Here is a 24,454-nt window from a genome sequence, read left to right as displayed (position 1 = left end):
AACCCGATCACCAGACCAGCAATCATTCCAGCACTCATGGCAGGATTTGTGTTATCTCCAAGAAAGCAACGTGGAGGGGGATTGCCTGGAGTTGTTACTATCAGATTGGATGTGATGTTTGTGTTGATTGAACCAGTGACAATCACTGTGACCTGGAATCAAAAAGTGCCCTTTGTTAGTTAGTTGCAGCTAGGGATAAGTAGTTTTTCACAATACTAATGAAAGGACGCTATGCTTACCTGGATATCATACGAAGCAGTGTTTAAAAGATTTTCTAATGTTGCGGAACTGTCAGAATAAGGAACAAAGATTGTTCGATTCCAACCTTGGACACCAATCTCAACCTATACGCATTTATTGTGCCAAATACTTGTTTGTTTTGTTACGATTATTTATTTAACAAACGTATATCTGTTTAGATCAGGGGTTCCCAACTTTTTTGGTCTGTGGCCGTTTAATAGCGTTTCGTGGCCCACCACGTGCTGTAAATTTGGGGACAAAAAAAAATAACTCAAAAACAGGCCAAACGGTTTCTAGCAATTTATTTTTAATGAGATACATGCTCCTGAAATTTGGCTACAAGATTCGTAATTCTTTGTAAAAATTACGTTTTTCAAAACAAAGCGCATAATATCTACAGTATAACAAAACAGTAGAATCTGTTCAAATGGCCCTGTGGCCCATTGAAAATGTCTTGGTGGCCTAGTACTGGGCCATGGCCCACAGTTTGGGAACCACTGGTTTAGATGCACAAATAACTATCCTGTACCATTAGACCGTAATTGTTGTTGATGAACAGATCAAGTCCAGTCCAACTGACAAGCACAGTTGATGCGTTGCATGGAAATGTCTCTGCAGTCGTGTTTACTAAACAAAATTGGTAAGATTTTAAATACAAATAAGTTACCACATGTAACACGTTTGCTTACCTGTAGGATAGCAACTAAATGGATGGTTTCCATAAGTTGTATCTGTTTTGGTTGTTGAGACGTTAGCGTTTTGACTTCCTGTAAGCATTGCAGTGATCTGTAAATAATAAAGTGGGCAGTGTTGTTCTAAGGTGTTTTTGGGGACCGTTTTTCTCCAGCGGTTTCCCAAAATTTGGGAAAAAGCAAATATGGCTATTTTTTGGTATTTAAATGAAACACTTGCGGTCTCTTAAAACTACTTAGCGGTCACCCAAACCAAACCATAAAAAAACCCTGAAAGTTGGTACATTGGTTTGCAAGAGCGCGGTTTGAAAATTTAAAGCAAACATTCGATTATTTTGAAACAACACAAAAGATAAAAGGATTTGAAAAAGGAATACAAGCACCAGGACACTGTGTACTTTAATGTTATATCCTTTTGAAAAACTTAGGTTTCCAATTGTTGTCGTCAGATCTGCATACGCTGCCGAAATTCTTCTGTTCGTTTCCAAAACATGAATCTCAACCTAACGACGATATAGACAAAAATATTTCTTAGATGTTAGAATATCTTTATGTATGCTTAGTTAATACTTGCGCTTTTAGATTGTTGTTGTTGTTGTTGTTGTTGATAAATTGATCAAGTCCAGTCCAACTGACAATCACAGTTGAAGCGTTGCATGGAAATGCTTCCACACTTGCAGCGACTTAAAGAAAGTGAACAAAATCATTCTACTTTTCGTATCTATACTCACATTTCACTTATGTAATTTGGAACAAATTGTTCTTTTGGTGTTTTATAATTACTCACGTTTCACTTGACAAGCGTAGTAAGCCGGTTCCCCACTACAGTTCATGCTTGACTGCTCCCATCCGATCCCATAATGCAATGCTCCCTGCTGGCAAGTTGTAACGTTGGAAACGGGAAAGTTTGCCGGCGATCCATCGCTCCAATACCAACCATGCAACAACGTGTTGTAACGCGCTCCAATGAGAACGTTAATGTCTGAACATTTTATGTGTTCATGAATCAAAACTGATGTAGTGTATTTTTATGTTTTAAACCAAACACTCACCTGGTGCCCGGAACGATCCTCTGTAGTGTGAGAAGTTTCCAAATGTTTCATTAACACTGCGCAACTTGGCCGAATTACAATCATCATTATTATTATAGTTGTATATATCCTTTTGTCCTTTTGATCTTTTCGAAAACAACGTAAATCTTATTTTCCAACCTGCAAAAAGTTTCGGTCATATGATTGTTTTTTGCACAATGGTTTTAAGCAATGAGCAGATCTAAATAATTATTAAATTAAAATAATTTACTTTTACATGGACATTATTCCATAGCGTCTGGTACCGTGGGCATAGTTAAAGGCTTGGAAAGCAATTTTGAAAATGTTTGATAAAGTACCCCAAAAAATTTTGCAGTAACTATTGGGGTATATTGTACAAAGATTTTTGAATAAACAAGTTGCAAACCAGTTCGTCTTCCATCAAAAAAGAATTCACATGTTGTCCCGATATACACTTTCCACTTGGCCTTGCCTTTTATCGCCCATCCTGGAGCATCGCAAAAGTAAATTTCCTGCATCGCGGTTTCAGATTTACTTAAAATAATGAAGTCATGTAATGTTAGGTTAGTTATTATTGGGAATTTCTTTGAACACTAACATTTGTGAAGTTATGAAATTAGACTTTGTCGCTTATAATGAGCTTTACCTTTTGTACAAGTCGAAATACCACAGATGTCCGAGATGTTTTGTACTTTTCCAGAAATCCACTTCAGCCAAATTGTTTGAGTATTTGCATCGTTCGTATATGATGGGATCATAAAAAACATAAACCCGCTGCAAATCTAAACGACAATTCGACTTTACTCAGGTGCATTGAAAGTTAAATCTCCAGCCAGATTGGAATAATCAGTTATTTCGCTGCATATTTATTTCATTTAATCCAATGACCTATCTTGTTTTCCAGAAAACAAACCTGTTGTGTATTTGTTTGTCAATAATTCAGTGAGAGTTGCGTTGATCTGTGGGTCATCAGTCATTGCAAGATATCCACCCAGCAAAGAACATTTCTCCAGTGCAGTGTTTGCATCCACAAGATGATCATCAGATAATATCAACAAACTGTCCTTCACTGCTTGAAAAGTGTTTTCACAACCTAAAATATTTTTAATATGTTTTTTTTTTCTGTTTTCGTCGTTGCGTAATGTAGGGATCGGCAACGTTTTGTGCACTGCGGGCCGTTTTTGAAACTGAAATTTTATCGCCGGCCGGCCTTCAAAAAACTACAAATATAGAGCAATAGAAACGTCTAAACTAGTTTACCATCCCTGGGATACAGGGCCAAAAATCTTTAACCTAAAGAATTATACGGCCCGGCAACGAGCTCGGTACCTGGCCGTGGCCCGGCGGTTGCCGAACACTGGGGTGATGCATTCGCGTTGAGTGAATCGTGGTGAAAATGCATTTGTACCGATGTTTTATTCGAAGAACATACATTGAAAACCGGAATCAGTCACAAAGCGTCAAGCAGTGCTGGTTCTCTTGATGTAACCGAAGGCATCAACAAGATCAATCACCTTCAATAGGCCTGGCGTACTTTCACTCATAATTGTCTATGTCGTAATCGCTGGTGAGAATGCTTCAGGGCTGATCCTATTTATGTTAATCTTAGGATACCAATTCGACTCATCTCTATTTCTGAAGCACCGCTAAATGTTACAGAGATGCTAGGGGCCCTCAGTTAAACAATTCTCCAAATAGTTTGTCCTTCTAGCAATGCCTCCTACAAAAGCTGACATGTGCAGCATCAGTGACAGGCAACTGTATAATTGGTTTGACTTTTGATAGACTTGCAACTAAGCGCGTAGCTGAGTTGGTAGAGCACAACAACAGGAATTGTATTTTGTCGTGGATTTGTATTCCACGGCAGTTATTACGTTTCTAACGCCTTGTCATATGGGAATGTTTGCGAGATCGGCTTGATTAGGTATAACGCATTTGACACGCCTGACATACAATGACTTATCCATGTTCGATTAATTTGTTCAAATATAAACATGAAAATGTTCAATAAGTTATTGATAATTGACACTTACATTCAGTTTGTCCATGTAAGCAATAAACTATAAGCAAAATTTCTAACAACTTGTTCAACCAATCTCCAGTCATCACTTCAGTTCAGGGTTAGCGAACAAACTATGCTGTTATGGACTTCGTGCTGTGTCTATTTTTCGTTCCAAAATTAACAAAGCACTTAAAACAAACAAACATTTGCTTTTCAAGATATGGCCAGGTTAGTTTTAGTTTCCAAAGGCGGTTGTGCTAACAAAAACTTATTGTGCTCATATCGCCATTTACAAAAGCTAGCCGCTAGCGAAGATTTTTTTTGTAACGCATTTTTTTATAACCAGCTCTCCTAGATTTGAAAACAACTGTACGAATTCCATTTGAAACTCTGATTAGTGGACGTCAATCAGCTAGTACGTTTGTCAAGACATTCACCTCAACATCTCCACCATATACCGGCCTTACTCAACTGATATTTTACAATATAAATCTGTCTGCCCGGCTTTCCGCATCAGCAATGGCTTGTTGTTTTGCCTCTGAGTAATTGTCTACAAAACACATGCATGTGTGTAGGGGAACATGTAGTTACAGAATGACTGCGTGGGAGATCATGCACAACAGTTATCAAAACCGTGTATACTTCAACTATTGGTTATTACAATTTATAAAAGTGATCTATAACTGGGATTTGTCGGGCGTTTAGCACTATGAGACTTTAGCAGACGGTAATCTGTCGGGAAACAGATTATTATGCTAAAATAACGCATTTTTGTTGATTTGTTTGTCATCAGTTATTGTACAAAAAAAAAACCGTCATGCAGAGATTTCTGATTGCCGTCATGCAGAGATTCAGTTCTTGTTTGTCAAGACATTCACGTCAACATGCCCACCACATACCGGCCTTACTCAACTGATATTTTACAATATAAATCTGTCTGCCCGTCTATCCGCGTTCGCAATGCCTTGTTGTTTTGCCTCTGAGTAATTGTCTTCAAAACAGATGACTGTTTCTGAAGAAAACATTCAGTTACCTTGCAAAAGCACTGTGAGAGATCATGCACAACAATGATCTAAATCACGTTAACTTTTTATTATGAGCTCTGTTGATAGAGCGCCTCCTCACAGAAGGTTCCTGTCGTAGGTTGGACCTGACTTGTATCAAGTGCTCTTACTTACGCCATGCTGCATGCACGAATACATGCTATGACTAGGTTCGGTGTGACGCCTCTTGTATGTCTTGTGAACTGCGGCTTAGCTAAATCGTTATGTAATGTGATTGTGTTTACACCCATATGTTTGTTCAAGGTAAAGTACAAACACGACAATATTTTTTAACAATCATAAAGTTAACACTAAAGACGTCGAACCTTGACAATTTATCTAAACCTCAGTACCGAACTAAAAGTGGTTCAAAGTTCGACCTCCTGTACATATGTAGCATCTGACCTTTGCATCCTTACGGCCTTCATACAACGTACTCACCTGCTATTCATGCTGTCCTTTGGTTAGTTTTACTTGCTGCATAGGTTGTATATTTCACTTGAGAATGACACGAAGATTGTCAAAACATCAAGTTCTTTACAAATATATTGGTTTGTCTGTTTCGTCGTGAATTCGCGAATTATGTTTTTAAATCAACATCGTTGTCGGCTTTTCATTCAGAAAATTCACCATTTATATTTCATAACCATAACATTTGCAGACAAAAACTATTATTGTTTACCCCAATACTGAAACTGATTCAAATCATTTCAAAACAAGCATTATCGGGTGCGGTTATGGTGTGAAACAAATAAACAGAAGGATTTTATATTTCACAGGCAGCTAATTCAGTAGCGGGGGTAGTTGAATTTAAGTAAAAAAATCATAATTTAAAAGTGTAAAACAATTATTATTGAGAATCTTCAACTGTTGCTCGTACGTTTTGAAGTAATGGTTAAACTCGAACATAACGCACATTCATATAGATGATATATCATTGCTGATAAAGTCTTTATGCCAGAATCCCGTTTAATCCAGTTATTATGTCAACATGTGTAGATGTTATTTCACCTCTTTTACTTATTGAATTTATTTTAGGGTTAAAATTTTGTTTTAAGGCAGGTTAATTTTGTTGCCATTAATTATCGGCGTTTTGTCTATAAGGCAATCAGTATACAATGTTGTAATACTGTGGCGTTATTTAAGCAGATAAACAGTGAGAATGTCTGTTACATAATTTTATGACATAACACGGTATATAATTCAAAGGAACATTCGAAATAAGCAACAAGAACTTGGTCACACAAATAGCCACAAACGCCATAAGCACTCGGAACCCTCATCCCTTTTACATTTGGTTTTGTAGATAAAGCGCATTTGTCCAATCAGCATCTATAGGTGAATGGTCTCTTGTTTTTAAAGTGAACGTCTTCACGCTATTTCGTAGTATTTGATTTGTACGCAATGTTTTATGCTTCGCAAAAACTGTTAACTTAGCCGCATTAACGGTGCTAAGTCAAGTGTAACTGACCACTTCTTCTTTCGAGTAAATGCCTTTCTCTCTTTTTTTTCAAACATTGCTCTCTCGTTTTCAGTACATATGAAGTGTAAAAGTAGGAGTAAAAAACTCCACCGTGCATTTTGTGTTTACGTTGTAGTTCGCTGTATTTCATGTGTCTATGTGTTTACTAAATTCATTAACCTGTCTTTTGCTAAATATACTTCTAACATACTAAATGCAGTGGCGTTGTTCTGTACTTTAGGATAGGCAACTCGATATATAACCAAATAAAACTCACGTGCGTCCTTATGGCTATCATGTGTAGAATAATAAAGACTCATCACAGCGGTAAAATAGAACTCACTAGCGACCTGTTGTTTAACATATAAAATCTCTCAATTTAGTCTGTGCTAATTAGCTCACGCTCTAATCAAATAATTAAATAGGATATAGGTCGCAACAATGTCCTTCCTTTTGATCTAGTTGATCAAATATGAAATTGGACATAAGTTTGGTTTTCATTCAATACACATTAAAAGATTTTTCACACTGTTGTTAGACATCGTTTTATTGATAAATACCACAAAAATGATTATTCAGCAGCAATCAAATTATTTGCTAAAGTATTTTCCAGGTACAAACGATAGACAAATTGAAATTTTTCAAAATGCTCGTTTGATGCCCAGTTGTAATTTTAATAGAGGGAATGCTTGGGAGCCCGGCTTGATTCGGTATGACGCCTTCATTTGGCCTGACATACTATGACACGAAAATGGGGTTCGATGAAACAACCAATAGTCTGTACGTGTTACGTTTTTATTTTGTCACCTATTTATGACGTCATAACATATTTCTATGTCGTGTTCGCTGTAACGAATTGTCGAGGGGACGTGGCCCCACGCGGCTGAGAAGCCGGTAGTTGGAGTTGAGCGGTAGTTGTGGTGCGACTGCATATCTGCGCTGCTTGTCTTTTTATCGTTTTACTCTTTTAATATTTTAATACAAGTTAATTTGGGTACTGACAGCCCGTTATTGCAGCAGAACCGAAAAACGGCGTAACAGAAAATTTGGCGAGCACGCCAGGACTGCTGTTGTCAGAAGAATGAATTTCTTTTCACATTCTCCGAAGTTCGAGACAGGAAGCGATATTAGAACTTTTATCAACAACTTTGAATCATTTTGTAAAAGCGTTGAGGCAAGCGAAGCTGCAAAAAGGCATGCATGTTTGTTGGCATTGCCACCTGCTCTCAAGTTTGATTTTAGAGAATGAAAACGAAAACTTATATGATGTCGCTTATGATGAGTTGAAGAAAAGAGCCACAGCTGTAGCCTTGTGTATTTTAACACAAATTAATGCCAGTCTAACATTGGCGAGACGGACTCAAACTGTGAATGAAACTAACAGAGATTTCGTGTCAGCTCTTGTGGTGCTCGGAAACCAAGCATTTCCAAAGGACAACAAACTAAGGAATGCAATGCTGTACGCTTCTTCGCTAACCGGCCTCAGGGACAAACGGCTCGCGGATACTATACTGCGCGAGAATTGCTCGAAGGAAGAACCAAGCTTCAAAGAAGCGTCGCGTGGAGCAATCAACGCGGACGATATTACTGGTAAAAGCGATGTTGCCCTGTTCAAGCCTGAAGTTGACCCAGTCACCGATCAGTTAAAACGCTTGGCTGAGGAAATCAAACAACTGCGATTTGAACTAAACGAGGTGCGAAATGAGAGCAAGAGATTTTCCTCTCGTCGGTGCTATAATTGTAATGGAGAGGGTCATTTTGCGAGAAACTGCAGGCAAAGAAGATTACGTACACAGGACCGGAAATGGCAAACAAGTGCCCAACAACCGACGCCGTTCCCCTATCAGGAGTCCGAGGTAAACCAAGGTACAATAACGCATAGAATTGACACCAACGAGAGTGTGCTGTACAAGCATGCTAACGTAAACATCAATGGCATATCTGTGGTGTGTGGTTTCAAATGCTGTTTGTAAGAGAGTTACAAACGTAAAGATAAAGTCGTGTCAAAGTAATTTACGCTTTGTCGGTGCCAATGGTAGTCAAATACGAATGGTAGATGTTTGTTTCAGAGTCGCTGGTATTAGAACAACTGCTTCTGTTTATGTGTCGTCGGATATCGCCGAGGAGTGTATTTTGGGCAAAGATTTTCTACAAAACCAAAATTGTGTAGTAAACTACAAGTTGATGACGCTGTCCGGAAATGGTGGGACAGTGCCCTTGTTATTTAAACCAGGGATTTTACATAGTCACAGTGTAAAACTTTTAGAACCAATTGTTATTCGCCCAAAAACCGCGAATAAGTTCCGTGCTCCTTTTATTCTGACGTGACCCTTCCCGATTCGACAGTGGTAATCGAGAGAAACCTTGAAGCGTGTTTAAAGTATGATGTTGCAGTCGCCGAGTACGTGACCAACACAAGAGGTAACATTGGCCAAGTGCGTATGGTTAATTCGCAAGACGTCGATAAGCATCTTCCCGCGGCGGATGTTGTTCCTGTTTCTGGTGGCGGATGTTGTTCCTGTTTCTGGTTTGAATAACTGTGTTTACAAAAACGCTTACACTTTGTGTTCTGTCACAGCTGAAAGCAATCAGTTTTTGGGGAATAAAGGACATCGAGATCTACTAAATGAACTTCGTGTTTCTCAGATGCCATTGCAAAAACAAGAAATGGACGCGCTCGAACTGGTAATTGCAAAACGTCGTGCCGCATTTGCAGTTGGGTCGGATTCTCTTGGTAAGACCAAACTAACTTCCCATAATATAGATACTGGAGATTCGACTACTATCCGTCAACATCCTAGGCGCATTTCTGAATCCCCAAAACAGACGATTGACAAGCTTGTGAACGATATGCACGAGCAGGGAATAATATCAGAATGAAATTCTCCGTGGGCAAGTCCGATAGTCTTGGTAAAGAAAAAAGATGGGAGTACCCGATTTTGCGTGGACTACAGGGGTCTTAACGATATAACTAAGAAACATAGTTACCCACTTCCACGTATTGACGAAAGTTTAGACCAACTTTCTGGTTGCCAATATTTTACAACTCTTGACCTAAAACAGGATATTGGCAGATTCCAATGAATGACGGTGCGAGAGAGAAAACGGCGTTTACTTGTCACCGGGGTTTGTTTGAATTTAATGTGATGCCATTTGGCTTGACTAACGATCCAGCGACGTTCCAGCATTTAATGCGCATTGTTTTAAACGGCATCGAGTGGAACGGGGCTCTTGCTCACCTTGATGACATAATCATGTATTCTCGTACATTCCAGGAACATTTGGAGCGTTTGGACAACGTCCTATGCCGCTTAGAAACAGCCAGTCTTAAACTTAAACCATCCAAGTGTCACATAGTGCAGAAAGAAGTGCAGTTTCTTGGTCACGTCGTGTCAGGTGCGGGAGTGGCGTGTGATCCGGCAAAGATTAAAACAGTTTTAGAGTGGCCAAGACCGTCTTGTGTCCGGGAAGTGCGTCAGTTTTTTGGATTGGCCTCGTACTATCGAAGGTTTGTAATGAACTATTCAGTAATTGCATCTCCGCTATACGCTCTTACGCAAAAAGACAAATGCCCCTTTTCATGGTCTGAAGAGTGCGAAGTGGCCTTCACGACGATGAAAACAGCTTTGTCAGAACCTCCAGTACTACGGTACCTCGATATGTCGTTACCATTTGTTTTAGATACAGATGGATCAAATACGGCAGTGGGTTGTGTTTTGTCGCAGTGTGTCGATGGAGAGGAACATCCAATAGCTAATGCTAGTCGTACATTGACTAAGTGTGAACGTAATTATTCTACTACACCAAAGGAATTATTGGCTGTCGTATTTGCATTAAAACATTTCCGATGTTACCTCACAGGCAATCAGTTCCTTCTACGCACAGATCACGTCTCTTTAAGGTGGCTGTGGAAGTCGAAAGAAACGTACGGACAGTGCGCTAGATGGTTTGAACTACTTGCTTCTTTCAACTTCAAACTTGTTCACCGACCTGGTAAGAAGCATGGAAACGCTGACGCAATGAGCAGAATTCCATCAACAATGCAAGATGAAGAGCCCGTACCAGGCTGGAAGTCGGATGTAGAGGACTACTGCCTTCGCTGTCCACTTTGCAACGTTCGAAAACTATCCAACACAAAAGCAACAGCTCCGTTGGTTCCGTCAACTGAAGATGGACCAATGCAACGGATAGAAATTAGTGATGTACCGAATCGGCTAAATTTCGATTCGGCCGAAACCGAATATTCGGAGGTTTTGCCGAATAAATTCGGCCGAATCATTTATGACGTCACGCGAAGTCGTACGCTACGCGTTTGACGTGAAAAAAATGTTTATCTACCAGGCAGACAGTGCAAAATAGTTGTGTTTCGTCCTTATTTCACTTCTGTGGTGTTTAAAATTGCCTTAAGCATGATTGGCAACCTGCCAATGAATTACTAATTTTTTGACTACCGTGGGAAAAACGATAATGTGTTAAAAAAGATAAACATTGACGCAACTTTCGTTATGTTTGGGCTTTTGAAAGATTGCGTGGACCTTAATAAGCAGAAAAGACACGTTTAACGCTTTAAATTTGTGTTCGTAAAATATTCGGTTTCGGCCGAATCGCAACAAATTATTCGGCCGAAACCGAATCTTTGCAAAAATGATCGATTCGGCCGAATAAATTCGGCAAACCGAATATTCGGTACACCTCTAATAGAAATTGACATTCTTGGTGGATTGCCAACTTCAGTTACTGGATATAGGAATGACTTCACACTTGCTGCTGTATGGTCGAGAACTCAGACTACCCGCCGATTTACTTCTTGATGGCCCAGCAAGCTCTCCAACCACAGCCAACGTAGCAGAGCTTCAGAATCGGCTGGTGCGGGAGGTAGCAGGAGAACGTCTCCGCAACGTCTGTGAACGAGTGAAAAAGCGTTACGGTCGGAACTCGACAACTGCCACCTACTGTGTATGTGATCATGTTATGCTTAGAGACACTGTATTGGGGCCAGATGAAAAGAAGAAGTTTCATATGCCATATAAGGGACCTTATCAGGTCCTGAGGGTATTGCCCCCCGTAAATTACCTGATTGGCAGAGAAGGAGAATCTAAACTACAGGTGGTACATTTTAACCGACTTAAGAAGAGTCATGCGAACGCACCTATTCCCACTGCAGCAACTGATGAGGAAGGAGATAGTGGTGAAGCTACTAGAACTGACCCTGAAGACGTCCCAACTTTGTTGCCTGGCGCATATTTTGTTTTACCTCACTGCAGGCGGAATAGACCACAACCGACCGTTAACGAACGACCACGTCGTCAGACACGACAGCCACGATTTTACCCCGCCCCCGAATAGATACGCAGTCAAAGAACGAATTATTCATTACGTGTATTGACTGAGCGCCATACATGTGTGTGGCTATACTTGACACATACGTAATGATACATGATGAATGTTTTGTTGTGTGCTTCAAAAAAACGTCGTGTTATCACGTAGTTTTAACGGGAACGTTATATTTTCACTTGTTCTGTCCAATGTTATATTTGTTACAGATTAAATTCTGATGTGTTTGACTTTACATTGTCACCGTAGCTAAATCACTGTCTTTATGTCGCCAAACATTTAAAGTTCACACACACACACAAAAAGAAAGTTGTTTTGTTTTGTTGCACATTTGTTTTGTTTCTCTCACGCTTGTTTTGTTTCATGTCGTTATGTAATTCGAAATTTGTATATATTGTTCATTGTTTATCACTCTTTCTTTGTTTGTTTACTTTGCACTTAAGTTGCTTTCACTATTTTTCACTTGATGTCTACGCCTGTATCAAACGTTTATGTCAGTTCATTCGGACACAAAATTTCTTGTTATCAGTGTCATGGGTTTACCTTCATGCATTATACTGTTTGTTGCTTAGCGTTGTACAACAACATGTTGCGGGGGAAGTGTGTTGCGTTTTCATTTTGTCACCTATTTATGACGTCATAACATATTTCTATGTCGTGTTCGCTGTAACGAATTGTCGAGGGGACGTGGCCCCACGCGGCTGAGAAGCCGGCAGTTGGAGTTGGAGTTGGAGTTGGTGTTGAGCGGTAGTTGTGGTGCGACTGCATATCTGCGCTGCTTGTCTTTTTATCGTTTTACTCTTTTAATATTTTAATACAAGTTAATTTGGGTACTGACAGCCCGTTATTGCAGCAGAACCGAAAAACGGCGTAACATATGCAGTGAAAACTTTCGTGTGGACGTTTAAACACTTGAATACAGTGTACGAAATTGCTCGCAAAAACAGCTGTTGTATATTTAGATTGACAGCATCTAAGTCTGATTACATTGCTTACTTGAACTGAGCATCCCCGTATGTTCCACCCAAAACAAGATGCTTGTGACTGTTACCATTATAGAACGGGAGGTACTCGATTTTGCTGTGTTCGATAGCATGGTCGTTTAGAAATGTCTGAACAATCGCGGTTTAGGGATCATGGTAAACACAAACTTATACTAAACCGCAAAATATAATTGTACGTTAAAGCATTGAGTCATTGTTATAGAAGGTTAGGTGCAGAAACGGCCTTGTTTTGCCAAATGCCTTACAGGTCCGAACCGTCTGCAATTTCTGCTGCATATATATGATCAAACATAACTTTGATACAAAAAGTTGGGTAGTTAGTTTTAGTAAACAGTGATAATTGTACCATAACAGTCACATACACGATCTTTAACTTGTACATTGCAGGTATAAAAATTATGAAGGTGAAAAAAAGAGTATTATGACTAAGACGTAGTTTTCTTTCAACAACCAGGTTGGGGCATGAATAAATAAGCAAAAACGTATTGCAGAAATTAGTATAATTCAACTTACTGGGTAAGAGAGTAGCAGCCTTAAAGGATATACAATAACTTTGCCTCGCGCCGAAACCCGGATATTTGCAGGAGGAAACATCTCGACCACAAAAGTGTTGGCATCGTCAAAGACAGAGGTGGGGAACCTGCGGCCTAAAGGCCGCATGCGGCCTTTTAGGGCACTAAGTGCGTCCTTTGATGTCACAATACAATTTAGGATGTTGATAATACACACTGCACCAGGCACTAAAAACTAGACTGAAACGTATTTTTTACCTTTATTCCACATTACTATTTGATTGGTTCTAGGGCAGCTGTTTTCAAACTAGAGCCAAGTGGTTGCGCGGAACACAAAGCGATTTCCGTAGGTCTGCCAAGAGACCCAGGTTCTACAATCTTTTTGTGTTTCAAAAGAACAATTGTTTGCGCATAATCGAATGTCTTAAACTCGTCTGTGATGTCACAAGCTGCTCTTAGATTAATATTGGTAAACAAGCGCGTTTCTGCTTTAATAAAATCCCGAATGTTGTAGTGAGGGTGGAAATGTAGTGAGGAATTTTACTTAGCTTGGACCGTAAGTTCTAGTACATCGACCATTCTGTAAGTCAAAAAGTTTGAAGTTACCACCACTGTCCTTGGCGTGGCAAATAGTCTGTGCGGCCTAAACAAGTGTCGATAAACCGTTAGGTGGCCTTCACAAACAAAAAGGTTCCCCACCCCTGGTCAAAGATGTCAATAAGTCTTAATATCGGAGTTCTTGAGGAAAGATTGTTAAACTGGACCAAGAAACAAACTGTAAAATCCTGTTTCAAGTCAGGAAGCACCTCACGGTAAATGATCATATTTTTATTGTTGGTGTTCTTTGAAAAGATAAACACATCGTTTGGAAACTCTGGTAATAAAAGAAATATTTTGCTGCATGGGAAAACTTAATTTGCCACATTAAATACATTACTTGTGGTTGGTTTATTCGGTTCGGTTGGCAAAACTTGTATCATCTCGTCTAAATCTGCAACAGCAGCTGAAATACAAAACTCATGTTGTATACATATGCTGCAATGATGCCAAGTATATTATTGTTGATATACATCGGGATGGTGTTGATGAAAACAAAGTACAAATTGAACCGGTCGAAAAGGCACTATTATTAAGAATTAAGCGCTGCCAAATTATCTTCGCTTGACGTGTTGAAATAAAGCAACAAAGGTGTGAATAAATACAAACATTTTTGGGCACAAACCTTTTTCCGACACACTTTTCGTCTGTCCCAAGAACACACGAACCAAGTAAAACGACCAATAGTGCAGTGGGAATCTGTGTTTTTGTCATGTTCGAGTCAAAACCAGCTTAGGGTGTGGGTGACAAATGTCGAAAAAAAGGGTTTTAAAATATCTGCGTTGCAATGAAGCCAGCTGTTTCTTATTCGCGTTTGTGTGGCTTCCGCAAAATGATCTGTCAGCAAAGCCTTCGGGTTTTGGCGCCTACATGGTTTCTGGATCATTGTTTAATAGTTGTTGCATTTTCCCTCTGTTTCCTCGATCTATGAACAACGAGCAGAGAAAAACGCGTTGTGTGAACATTTGTCTGGAAACTTTTCAAATAAGCTGATAGATCACGTGGTGCATGTTTGTCTTCAAATCCAAAGACAATTTGTTTCCAATGAAATTTTGGATTAAAGTGGTTGTTTGAAAATCTGCTTTTTATACGTTTGTTTGTGTTTACTTATTTGTTTAAACCTTATCTTTACTGTGAAAATTTAGAAGGAAGATACAACCTGTCAATTTGTTGTGTAGCGTGTCTCATAGTTTGTTGGCCTTTTTTCTATGTTAACTTAATTACTTCTCTTTTACTTCACCATAAGATAGGCTGTTGCGTAAACCGGGGTTTTCAAAAACAAATAGTTATGAACTCCATTGCAGTGCTGCAAATCTTTGCAAGCGTTTAACTTAAAACAAACTAATAACTGATGTAAGGAAAATAAGGTACTGTTTTGCAATGTTCGCAAGAAAAACGAGTATCAGTTTACAAGCCAATGTTTTATCGATGATATCTCTTTTTTCCATCATATCCTTTCCTTGAGATAAATGAGACTTAATGTGTGTTGCGCAACCAGAATAAAAGACAAGAACTAAATTGATCTTTTGTGGACCATGTCGGCTCTATGCAGCAAGTGGTAAGAATCGTAATAATGAACTTACTCGCTACTGCAGACGACCGATACGAGCCACGAGAAGCAGAACAAACAATAAGCTTCCGAGTAATGAACAACATGCCCAAGAAGCTCAGCTGACCCAAGAGAACATTTTCAAACCAATAGTCCGTCCAGGGCCTTGTTATCCATTGCGGGGACCGCACACACGTCGCTCCCACAGATGTGATGCGACGGCTGTCAATCACTATGTTCCGGAGAACATACTGCAATAAGTTCTTGCATCTGTTTTCTCAATCTGAAAACATCAGGCAGTACAAACGGTCCGACTCACAAACATTCTTCTGGAAACTAACTGTGTTTAAAACAATGACAAAAAGGATCATATTACTTTTCTCTTCCCAGACACGGTGTACATAACGCTGTTTTTTTTGTAAAAGTGTTTGCCTAACAGGACAGAAAGTTGTGCTTTTGCAAACGTAACAATATGTTTGGAGCACAACAATACTATACTGAGATTACTAGATTACCAGTCGTTTTTTGCTCTAAGACCTGATCCATAAGTTTAGGTAATATTAAGATTTTTTGTCGCAAACGAGCCTAAAGGTGCGTTTACACTACACGCGACGCGACGCAACGCGGCACGCCGCGCAAGCGATCAACTGTTTACACTATCGGTAACAATTTCGCGTGACTTGCATATTTTTTGCTTATTAATTGTTTATTGTGGTGTCGCACAAGCGCGTTGTCATTAGAAACCAGTTATTCCTCTTTTTCCTGACAAAGCAAGAGACAAACACATATTTTTATCATGGCTAGTACAAAAAAAGTTAGAAACGTAGCCTTGCTTTTGATAGCTAGGAGAATGGCTCTAAAGAAACGACGGGCGCGACGTTGGTGGGTCCATCCTATTTTGCAGCGAAGGTCCGAACTTGGTAAGTTAAGAAACGTTTAATACAGTGAAAAACAGTTTGATTTTTGGCTAAAAATACTTTCTCTAGGTGAATTTCATCGTTTAATTTTGGAGTTGCGCCTCGAAAGACTTTCGGAGTTCCGGACTTATTTTCGAATGACGCCAGAAGCGTTTGATTTTTTAGCGCATAAAATTGGACCGAAGATAAAAAAACAAACAACTCATTTAAGAACATGCATTTCCGTTGAAGAACGCCTTGCACTGACGCTTCGGTAGGCTTTAAAAAATTACATATAGCGTACGATTATAAAGCCGTTGCTGTTTTGCAGTTTTTTGGCCACTGGCGATTCTTATTCCACAATTGCCGCATCCTTCCGAACGTCGAAATCAACAATATGCCATGCTGTACCAGAAACATGTGCTGCTATATGGGAGACATTGCGAAACGAGGTCATGCCTATTCCATCAAGGCAAGATTGGGTAAAAATTGCTGAAGATTTCGACCAGTTTTGGCAATTTCCAAACTGCCTAGGAAGTGTTGATGGCAAACACATTGTTCTGCAGGCACCAAATAATTAAGGGTCGATGTTTTATAATTACAAACATTCACACAGCATTGTTTTGCTCGCGGTAGCGGACTCACAATACCGATTTGTATGTGTGGATGTGGGGGCTTTCGGTAAGCAGTCAGATGGCAGTGTATTTGCCAATTCTGCGTTCGGTAAAATGTTAGAAGCGAACGAGTTGGACCTTCCTGGGTGTTCGACACTGCGTGGCAGCAATCAAGTTGCTCCCTATGTCTTCGTTGGTGATGAAGCTTTCGCTTTAAAAACCAATTTTATGAGGCCGTTTCCTGGAAGAACCCTTGAAGAAGGAAAACGAATCTTTAATTACCGTTTGTCTAGAGCTCGACGAACTGTTGAAAATACCTTCGGCATACTATCTGCAAAATGGCGGGTTTTCCGAAGGCCTATACCCCTTTCTCCGTGTAGAGCTGACGCTGTCGTAAAAGCATGCTGTGTTCTACACAATTATTTACGGTACTCCTACTGTGATGACCGTGATTTTGACCGGGAAGACCGACAGGGTCAGATTACTGACGGCAGTTGGCGAGAAGAGGGACAAGGATTTCAAAATATACAAAGGCAAGGAAGAAGAAATTCTGATGCTGCCACAAAAGTTAGGGAAATCTTTCAACACTATTTTAGTAATGAGGGTCAGGTTACATGGCAGCTGGACAGGGTCAACAGGTGTTAATGAAACACACAACAACAACAACTACTTTGCTTAAAGAGTTTTTTTGTATTTATTGCAGTTGGTTTGGTTTATTATTCGAATTCAGCTTGATGAAATAAATTTAGAATTTTGATTTTGATTTCAGATGCCTTTTTTTGTCCAAGTCTTTTAGCTTCGGTACCAATGAGAGTAGAAATAGTCGTTCGGGGTCTTCTTTTTTAGCTTTAAACATAATGCAATGTGAGGAAAGTTTTGGGCAAAAATTGGTAAAAGTTGGCTTGTTAAAAAGGGCAAAAATTACATGTAAAATTGTTAAAGTATAAGTACAATAGAGTTTTAAAAACATGCCTGTCAGCAACAAACTTACCATCATTTTCCAGTATCTCGAAAATCTTTTTTTCGAAGCTATCCATTTCTTTTCTTTTTTTAATGGGTGGTTTGATAGGACTATCTGGACTTTGGGTATTGAAAAACTGATCTTCATCACATGGTTCTAGCGTTAATGTGACAGTGTCTTCAAAGTTGCTTGTAGTGCTGCAAAATGTCAAATTGTAAACAACATCAAAAATGTAATTACAAATTATTATTATTTTACTGCTTTTGACTGTTACCTCCTGGGTTTAACATAGGGATCAATGAATGACATTGCATCAAACAAACTCCAACTGTAGCTTGCACTGCTCGATGCTGCTGAACCTGACCTCAAACTTTTATCTTTTCTTTTGATTTTAACATACTTGTCCCTCAGGGCTTTCCATTTTTCTTTTATATCTTTAACTAAAAACATCTTAAAATGTTTTATCTGACTTTCTGTTATGCCTACTGCAGAATAACTACTTGCCCACTGTATTGTAGTTCTAAAAAATGGTTTGCATACCGTGAAGGGAAAAAAACCACAACACAACAGTACTAACCTGGTGTGTTCATCTCGGAAGCTATTTTCAGCCAGCAGTTCTCTTTAATATTCCGGTTGTGGTAGTCATTTAAGCTAGAGTTAAACAAGGCAGGAAAATCTCTAACTTTATTAATTAAAATTTCTTCCATTTTTGAAATAGCTTAAACCTTAAAAAATGTTTCTCATTTTAGTGTAAATTAATAACCAAACCTGGACTAGCAAACTGCTCAAAGGTCTAGAACAAATGGTAAATGACACAAAGGCTATAATTCATAATTAAAGCAAGCAATTCTGTCTTCCTTGTTTACCTTGGGGTGTTTAAATACTTTTAGTATCAAAACAAATTACGTATGCAGTTATCAAAACTTAAGAATGATAAAAAAGCACAGGCTGCTAGTTCTCAACAGTACACACGCGCAAAGCGATTTTTCGCTCCAGAAGCGATTTAAAGCGGCGCGACGCGACAGTCGCGTCGCGTCGCGTGTAGTGTAAACGCTTCCATACAAACAAGGCGAATAGATAACGGATCGCGTCGCGTCGCGTGTAGTGTAAACGCACCTTAAGATTGAACTTTTTATCGAGTGATCTCACGCATTTGAGGAAAAACACAAAGGTGGTTGGAAAAAGAAATGTTAGTATAGCTCATTTGTGTAAAAATAGTTTTATAACGTACGTTCCTTTATTGGATTTTAGGATTACTCGTATTTTGGACTGTTTTCACCAAAAACGGCGACACAACAGGTTCTAAAAATGTCGTTAGGGAACAAAATTTTTGTTTATAACTTGTTTGCAACTTACTCATTTTAGCAAACCAAGTGTTATAAATTTTCTGGATAAATGACATACACATTTTTATAATTCTAAATATTGTGCATTTATGTACTCCAAACACCACATTAAACAAAATCTTGGATCCCGATAACGTTTCATTATCAAAGTCGCACAGCAATTATAGACCACCTACACATTTTAGGATTAATTGTAAAATTGTTTAAGCCAATGATTGAAGGAGGATGCCCTGCTTGGACAAACAACATCAGACTGATATCTGGCATCTCCCAATAATTCAACTTTTTCCAGACTGGTGAACAACACATCATCAATCGGACGTTGACAGTTGTAAGCCATCTGTTGTATTTCGATTTTGGAAAGTGCACGGTCGTATCCCACAAAATTGGAAATATAGCCCCTGTTAAAATAAAGACAACATATCGTTTAGACCAGGGGTTCTTAACCAGGGGTGCACGCACCCCCAAGGGGTGCGAGAACTGTTCCTAGGGGGTGCGGGGGGTGCTGAATCATTAAGTTTGGTTAGGTCTATTCTATTTAAGCAATTACAGAAGGGGGAGGGAAAATTGGTTGGTGATTTGAAAGGGGGTGCGAAAATTGGTTGGTGATTTGAAAGGGGTGCAGCAAGGAAAAAAGGTTAAGAACCACTGGTTTAGACTGTTAATTTCAAATTAAAAATCCAAATCAAAAGAAAATATGTTGTGAGACTGTGGTATAAGGCATAACAATACCCACTCTGGTGCAAAAACATATTTTTGGGCTGAAACCAAATAAAAATGTTATGATTTGTTTTTTGTCCTTAAAATGCTTACTTAAACTGAGCGCCACTGTTTTTTCCACCAATCAGAAGAGTCCTGTCATTATTGCCATCGTCGAGTGTGACATGCTCCGATGGAACCGCTCCTATGTGTTCACCATTCAGGTATGTTCCAGCTAGTTTCGTTTCGGGATTGAGGTAAATGCAAAATTGGTACTGAAAACAAAAAAAAACATTAAATTACTTTGCACCTAATAAGTTTTGATTGTTTACTAGCTTGTGTATTGCTTCTCGCCCAAAAATTCTGTTTTGAGAAATGAAAAAAAAAAGCTGGAGAAATGTTTTTGCTTTCTAAGCATATTTTAGAAATACGTTTTTGGTTGCAATGCAATAACCAGACGAGCAATCAATGTCAAATAATAATAAAAAACAGTTTTGAATGCCAACGTTACAAAAGTGATCGTTTTGTTAACATTCTCAACATGAGAAAAACACATTTTAAAGACGATGAAAACATACGAGTTGTTCTCATGCTGAAGGTGTCCAGTCTAATTAGGAGTATTGTCAGAAGTTTTGGTGATATCTTAGTGAAATTAATATCTTAAACCTACTGGGTACGAAGTCCTCAGCTTCATCGGGTACACGATTTTGAGAACCCCGTCTGAAACCCGCACAGTTGCTGGAGGGTGAGTCTCGATCGAAAACAAAATTTTGTTGTCATTGTTAACAAGTCTGATCACTGGTGTTATCTCCGAAAAATCTTCAAACTGGGCCCAGAAGCAAAGAGTCATTGCTGGATTGAAATTAGGAACAACATCGAGGTATTTAACTGCGGTGTCACCCGAGCCGTCCTTGGGAAATTCAAATACGTCGGTTGGATATGCTGGAAATACTTTATGCTGTTAGCCTGATTTTGAAGAATTATTTTTTGGCATTTAAAAGGAATACCTGTAACTGGTCCAACTGGCTCAGATGTCACAACGTTCAGAATTTCCTTAAGTTTATCAATAGCGGCTAAAAATGAAATTGTTGATAAATAAAGTATCTAAAATATTGTATATCGTTAAGTAATCGAATTCATTATTTATTTTGCCTCAAATTTTTGCAACTCACAATTTTAGGTTACGCATAACTGGATAAAACTATGTTGTCTGTGATTGACTCTTACAGAAACAGCAATTTGATACTTACCGTTTTCCAACGCACACTGTGCAGGTTTTTTTGGATCCTTCGTCCCAGAAACGACAGAAGCAAGTAAAACAATCAATAGTGCTGCAAGAATTTTTGTCTTCATCTTGTTTCGACAAAACGCGACTAAAACTTTTAGGCAAAGGTTTGGTGAAAACTGAACAATAGCTCGGCAAAATCAAACACTTGCTTGATATAGGACCCACAGTTTCCTCTTGTGTACAAAACAATGCCTTTCAAAAATATTTTTTCTGGTTTCCACGCCGCTTGCGTTATTTCCTCACCTTATGTTTTTCTATCTGTTTCAATCCGACAGACCAAATGGTTCGAAATGTGAAAACTTATCTTAAATTTTACTCTGAAATATAAGTAACTTGGTAGGCACCGGTGATGGACCACGAGAAGGCATTTTCTATTTCCCTGTACTAACCTATAAAATGATTAACTTCAAAATTCGATTAACTCCTTAAATTTTGTTTCGTCAATTTCGCACTTGAGTTGGTATATTGTATGAATTCTTGTACTGTAGCTGTTTTTTGCAACACTGAATGAAGAAAACCTAAAAAAATGAAGCGACGATTTTGAAGTTGGTCGAATGGTTTGAGCCGATTAATCCATGTACAAATAACAAAAGTCGGGTTCTACAATCTGTATTTAGAAACCAGTGAACGAGCAACGCCCAACGACATAAAACCAGGAGTGAAAATCCGTATTTTACAATACAAACATGTCACTGCTGTTTAAAATGTCTATGACAAGCGTTGGTTTTCATTTCATGACGTGTCTGGTAAATATTTCGGACAAATATTTATATTTGTCTGTCACAGCAATAAATAAATGACAATTAGTTAGCTCCGAAATACAATGTATTTATCTTCACGCTTGTTTATTAGTACAAAGCCATGACCACTGCCCAAGTTGTTGGGCAAAAGAGAAAACATAGACAAATATTGACCACCTGTTTCTTATTCGCGTTTGACTGCTTTCCGCAAAATGATCTGTCAGCAAAGCTTACGGGTTCTGCCTACGTGATTTCCCGGTCTTTGTTTAATTTTTTGTTCCATCTGTTTCCTTTATGCATGAACAACAAGCAGAAATAAAGCACTACGATGTGTTAACATGTGTCTGGAACGGCGCCGGCAGAAAATTTTGCAAGAGGGGGCAAAGTTTAGCTGATACTTACCGCATCAAGAATTTGTTACATATGAAGCCATAATTCGTGTACTTCACAATTGAGTTGCCTAAAAGTTAAAGCATTTGACGATGTAACAAATCCCCACGCTGCCACTTTAATTACGTTTGCTGCTAAATATGTTAAATTGAGGTACACTGAAATTCCAGAGGGGGCAAGTGCCCCCTCTTGCCCCTACGTGGCGGCGCCCATGGTGTGGAAATTTTTGAATTCAATGTAAAAGCATAGAGCCAATAAACGATAAGCTGCAGTTTTAAATTGAAATATGCGAATAAAGCTGATACATTACGTGATGCATGTATGTCATCAAATCCAAAGACTTTTAAACAAAGTGTTGGATTGGATAAAAATCTTCATTTCAACGTTTTCGGTGTGTGTTAATTCTTTTGTATTACCCTTAGCCTTTCTTTGCAGCGAAAATTGATGTGGAACAAATAATGCACCACTTCGTGGTGTAGCATGCCCTGCAACTTGAAGAATGTAGACTTATGTTTTTTATCTTTTTTTTCACTTTAACAAAAGCAAAACCGCAAAATAGTGTGACCATCTTAATAGCTTCAGCAAAAATAATAGTGGAAAACAACCGGTTTGTCTGAAGAGGAAAATAGGCACTGCTATTCAAAAGGTTTGTTCGGTTTAAAATTTGTAAAACCGCCAAACGCTCAGCATCAAGTTAAAAAAAACATCTGTGAAAATTTACACATACTTGATATCTAGCTCCACTGCAATCTGTTCAGCAACAAATACGCGATAATAATCAGATGTGATGTGACGGCTGTCAATCACTGTGTTTCGGAGAACAAAATGCAATACGTTTTTCCATCTGTTTTCTCAATCCGAAAACACCAGGCAGAACAAACGGTACGACTCGCAAACATTTTTCTGGAAACTGATTGTGTTTAAAACAATGACAAAAGTGATCATATTACATTTCTCTTCCCAGACACAGTGTGCATAACGCTTGCTGTTTTGGTCTTTTTTTGTAAACGTTTTTGCCTTACACCAGGGGCGTGCAACCTTTGTTGCATGTGAGGCCAAATGCAATTGGCAAAATTAGATCGCGGGCCGCACCTATGTATAACACAAGGCTATTTTACTTTATTGCTTACCAAATATGCTTCACTACAAGTATAATTCGCTTTCTAGCCTTTGATTCTAGCCACATATTGCCAGATCGCAGAAAAATAGCGCGGGCGCATTAATCTGCTCAAAAACATGTAATAGTTGGCCACGTTTGGCAATACATTGAAAATCCAAGCGTCTCTGCGGGCCGCACAACCTTTAATCAAGGGCCGCATTTGGCCCGCGGACCGCAGGTTGCACACCCCTGCCTTACACCACAGAAAATTGTGCTTTTGCAAACGTAACAATATGTTTGGAACACAACACAACTAGATATAGATTACTAGATATTATTTAACTGAGAGTATTTAAACTGAACAGTATCTGGCCCGTCAACAGGCAGCATGGTCATCGACGATCACCGTTTATTTAATTCAATAACTAGGAATGGAAAGTATTTTCCATGTAACGAGATCAGTCGATAAATCTTGGAATATATATTTCGCCTAATGGCATCATCAGTTCCTATTAAAACCACAAAATAAAACATCAATAAAAGGAATAAAAGTAAAAACACAACAAAACAAAGTGAGGCGAAAAACTGAACTAAAAACAAAACACAGGATACATTGTTAACACTGCCGCCTTCAAATCGGTTTGACAAGCAACGTTTCACAGGCTGACCGAACTGCAGGTCACGTCTTATTTGTCAGACGCGCACGTCAACGCTCTGGGCACAACCACGCAGATAAAAACAGACGAAACACCTGGCAATGGAAAATAGCAACAACAAAGAATGGAAATCAAGCAATCGTTAGTACAACAAAACACAACACACAACAAGACGTATATTAGCGAATTTGGGGTAATAACATTTTCTGGATGTTGATGGAAGCACCTGTCAATTTGAGCCATTTTGCTTCGGCCTGATCTAATAGGGCCACGTCAGG

At 38.9% G+C, this 24,454-nt stretch overlaps 3 protein-coding genes and 1 pseudogene across 5 annotated transcripts; 2 read left to right on the top strand and 2 right to left on the bottom strand.

The window, feature by feature from the left end:
• Positions 1-7,284: 7,284 nt before the first annotated feature.
• Positions 7,285-12,664, top strand: LOC145207600 (uncharacterized; annotated as a pseudogene). The gene is made up of 3 exons (XR_013854090.1): positions 7,285-8,347; positions 9,070-9,225; positions 9,767-12,664. The product of XR_013854090.1 is annotated as an uncharacterized LOC145207600 (transcript).
• Positions 12,665-16,078: 3,414 nt separating this feature from the next.
• LOC145209292 (uncharacterized) lies at positions 16,079-17,760 on the top strand. The gene is made up of 3 exons (XM_080079559.1): positions 16,079-16,407; positions 16,474-16,657; positions 16,715-17,760. Exons 1-3 carry the CDS (start codon positions 16,284-16,286, stop codon positions 16,962-16,964), a joined length of 558 nt encoding a protein of 185 aa, XP_079935685.1. The 5' UTR covers positions 16,079-16,283; the 3' UTR covers positions 16,965-17,760.
• Positions 17,668-18,835, bottom strand: LOC145209294 (uncharacterized). 2 transcript variants are annotated; one of them, XR_013855058.1, is made up of 3 exons: positions 18,536-18,835; positions 17,989-18,155; positions 17,668-17,843 (listed from the first exon to the last, which is right to left on the bottom strand). XR_013855058.1 is itself a non-coding variant. In XM_080079560.1 (3 exons), the coding sequence occupies exons 1-3, from the start codon at positions 18,406-18,408 to the stop codon at positions 17,743-17,745; spliced, it is 444 nt and encodes a 147-aa protein (XP_079935686.1). In that variant the 5' UTR covers positions 18,409-18,507; the 3' UTR covers positions 17,668-17,742. The 2 variants fall into 2 exon arrangements, 1 of the variants encoding a protein (XP_079935686.1); XM_080079560.1 differs by lacking the exon at positions 18,536-18,835 and adding an exon at positions 18,233-18,507.
• A 598-nt stretch (positions 18,836-19,433) lies between these two features.
• LOC145209090 (uncharacterized) lies at positions 19,434-21,356 on the bottom strand. The gene is made up of 5 exons (XM_080079335.1): positions 21,254-21,356; positions 21,011-21,076; positions 20,674-20,945; positions 20,118-20,278; positions 19,434-19,705 (listed from the first exon to the last, which is right to left on the bottom strand). The coding sequence occupies exons 1-5, from the start codon at positions 21,354-21,356 to the stop codon at positions 19,492-19,494; spliced, it is 816 nt and encodes a 271-aa protein (XP_079935461.1). The 3' UTR covers positions 19,434-19,491.
• Positions 21,357-24,454: the final 3,098 nt, after the last annotated feature.

The sequence above is a fragment of the Phallusia mammillata genome, chromosome 1 (assembly GCF_965637545.1).
Source record: "Phallusia mammillata chromosome 1, kaPhaMamm4.hap1.1, whole genome shotgun sequence".
NCBI classification, from domain to species: domain Eukaryota; kingdom Metazoa; phylum Chordata; class Ascidiacea; order Phlebobranchia; family Ascidiidae; genus Phallusia; species Phallusia mammillata.
Note: the sequence above shows the minus strand (reverse complement) of the source record. Positions and strands in the feature narration are given on the sequence as shown.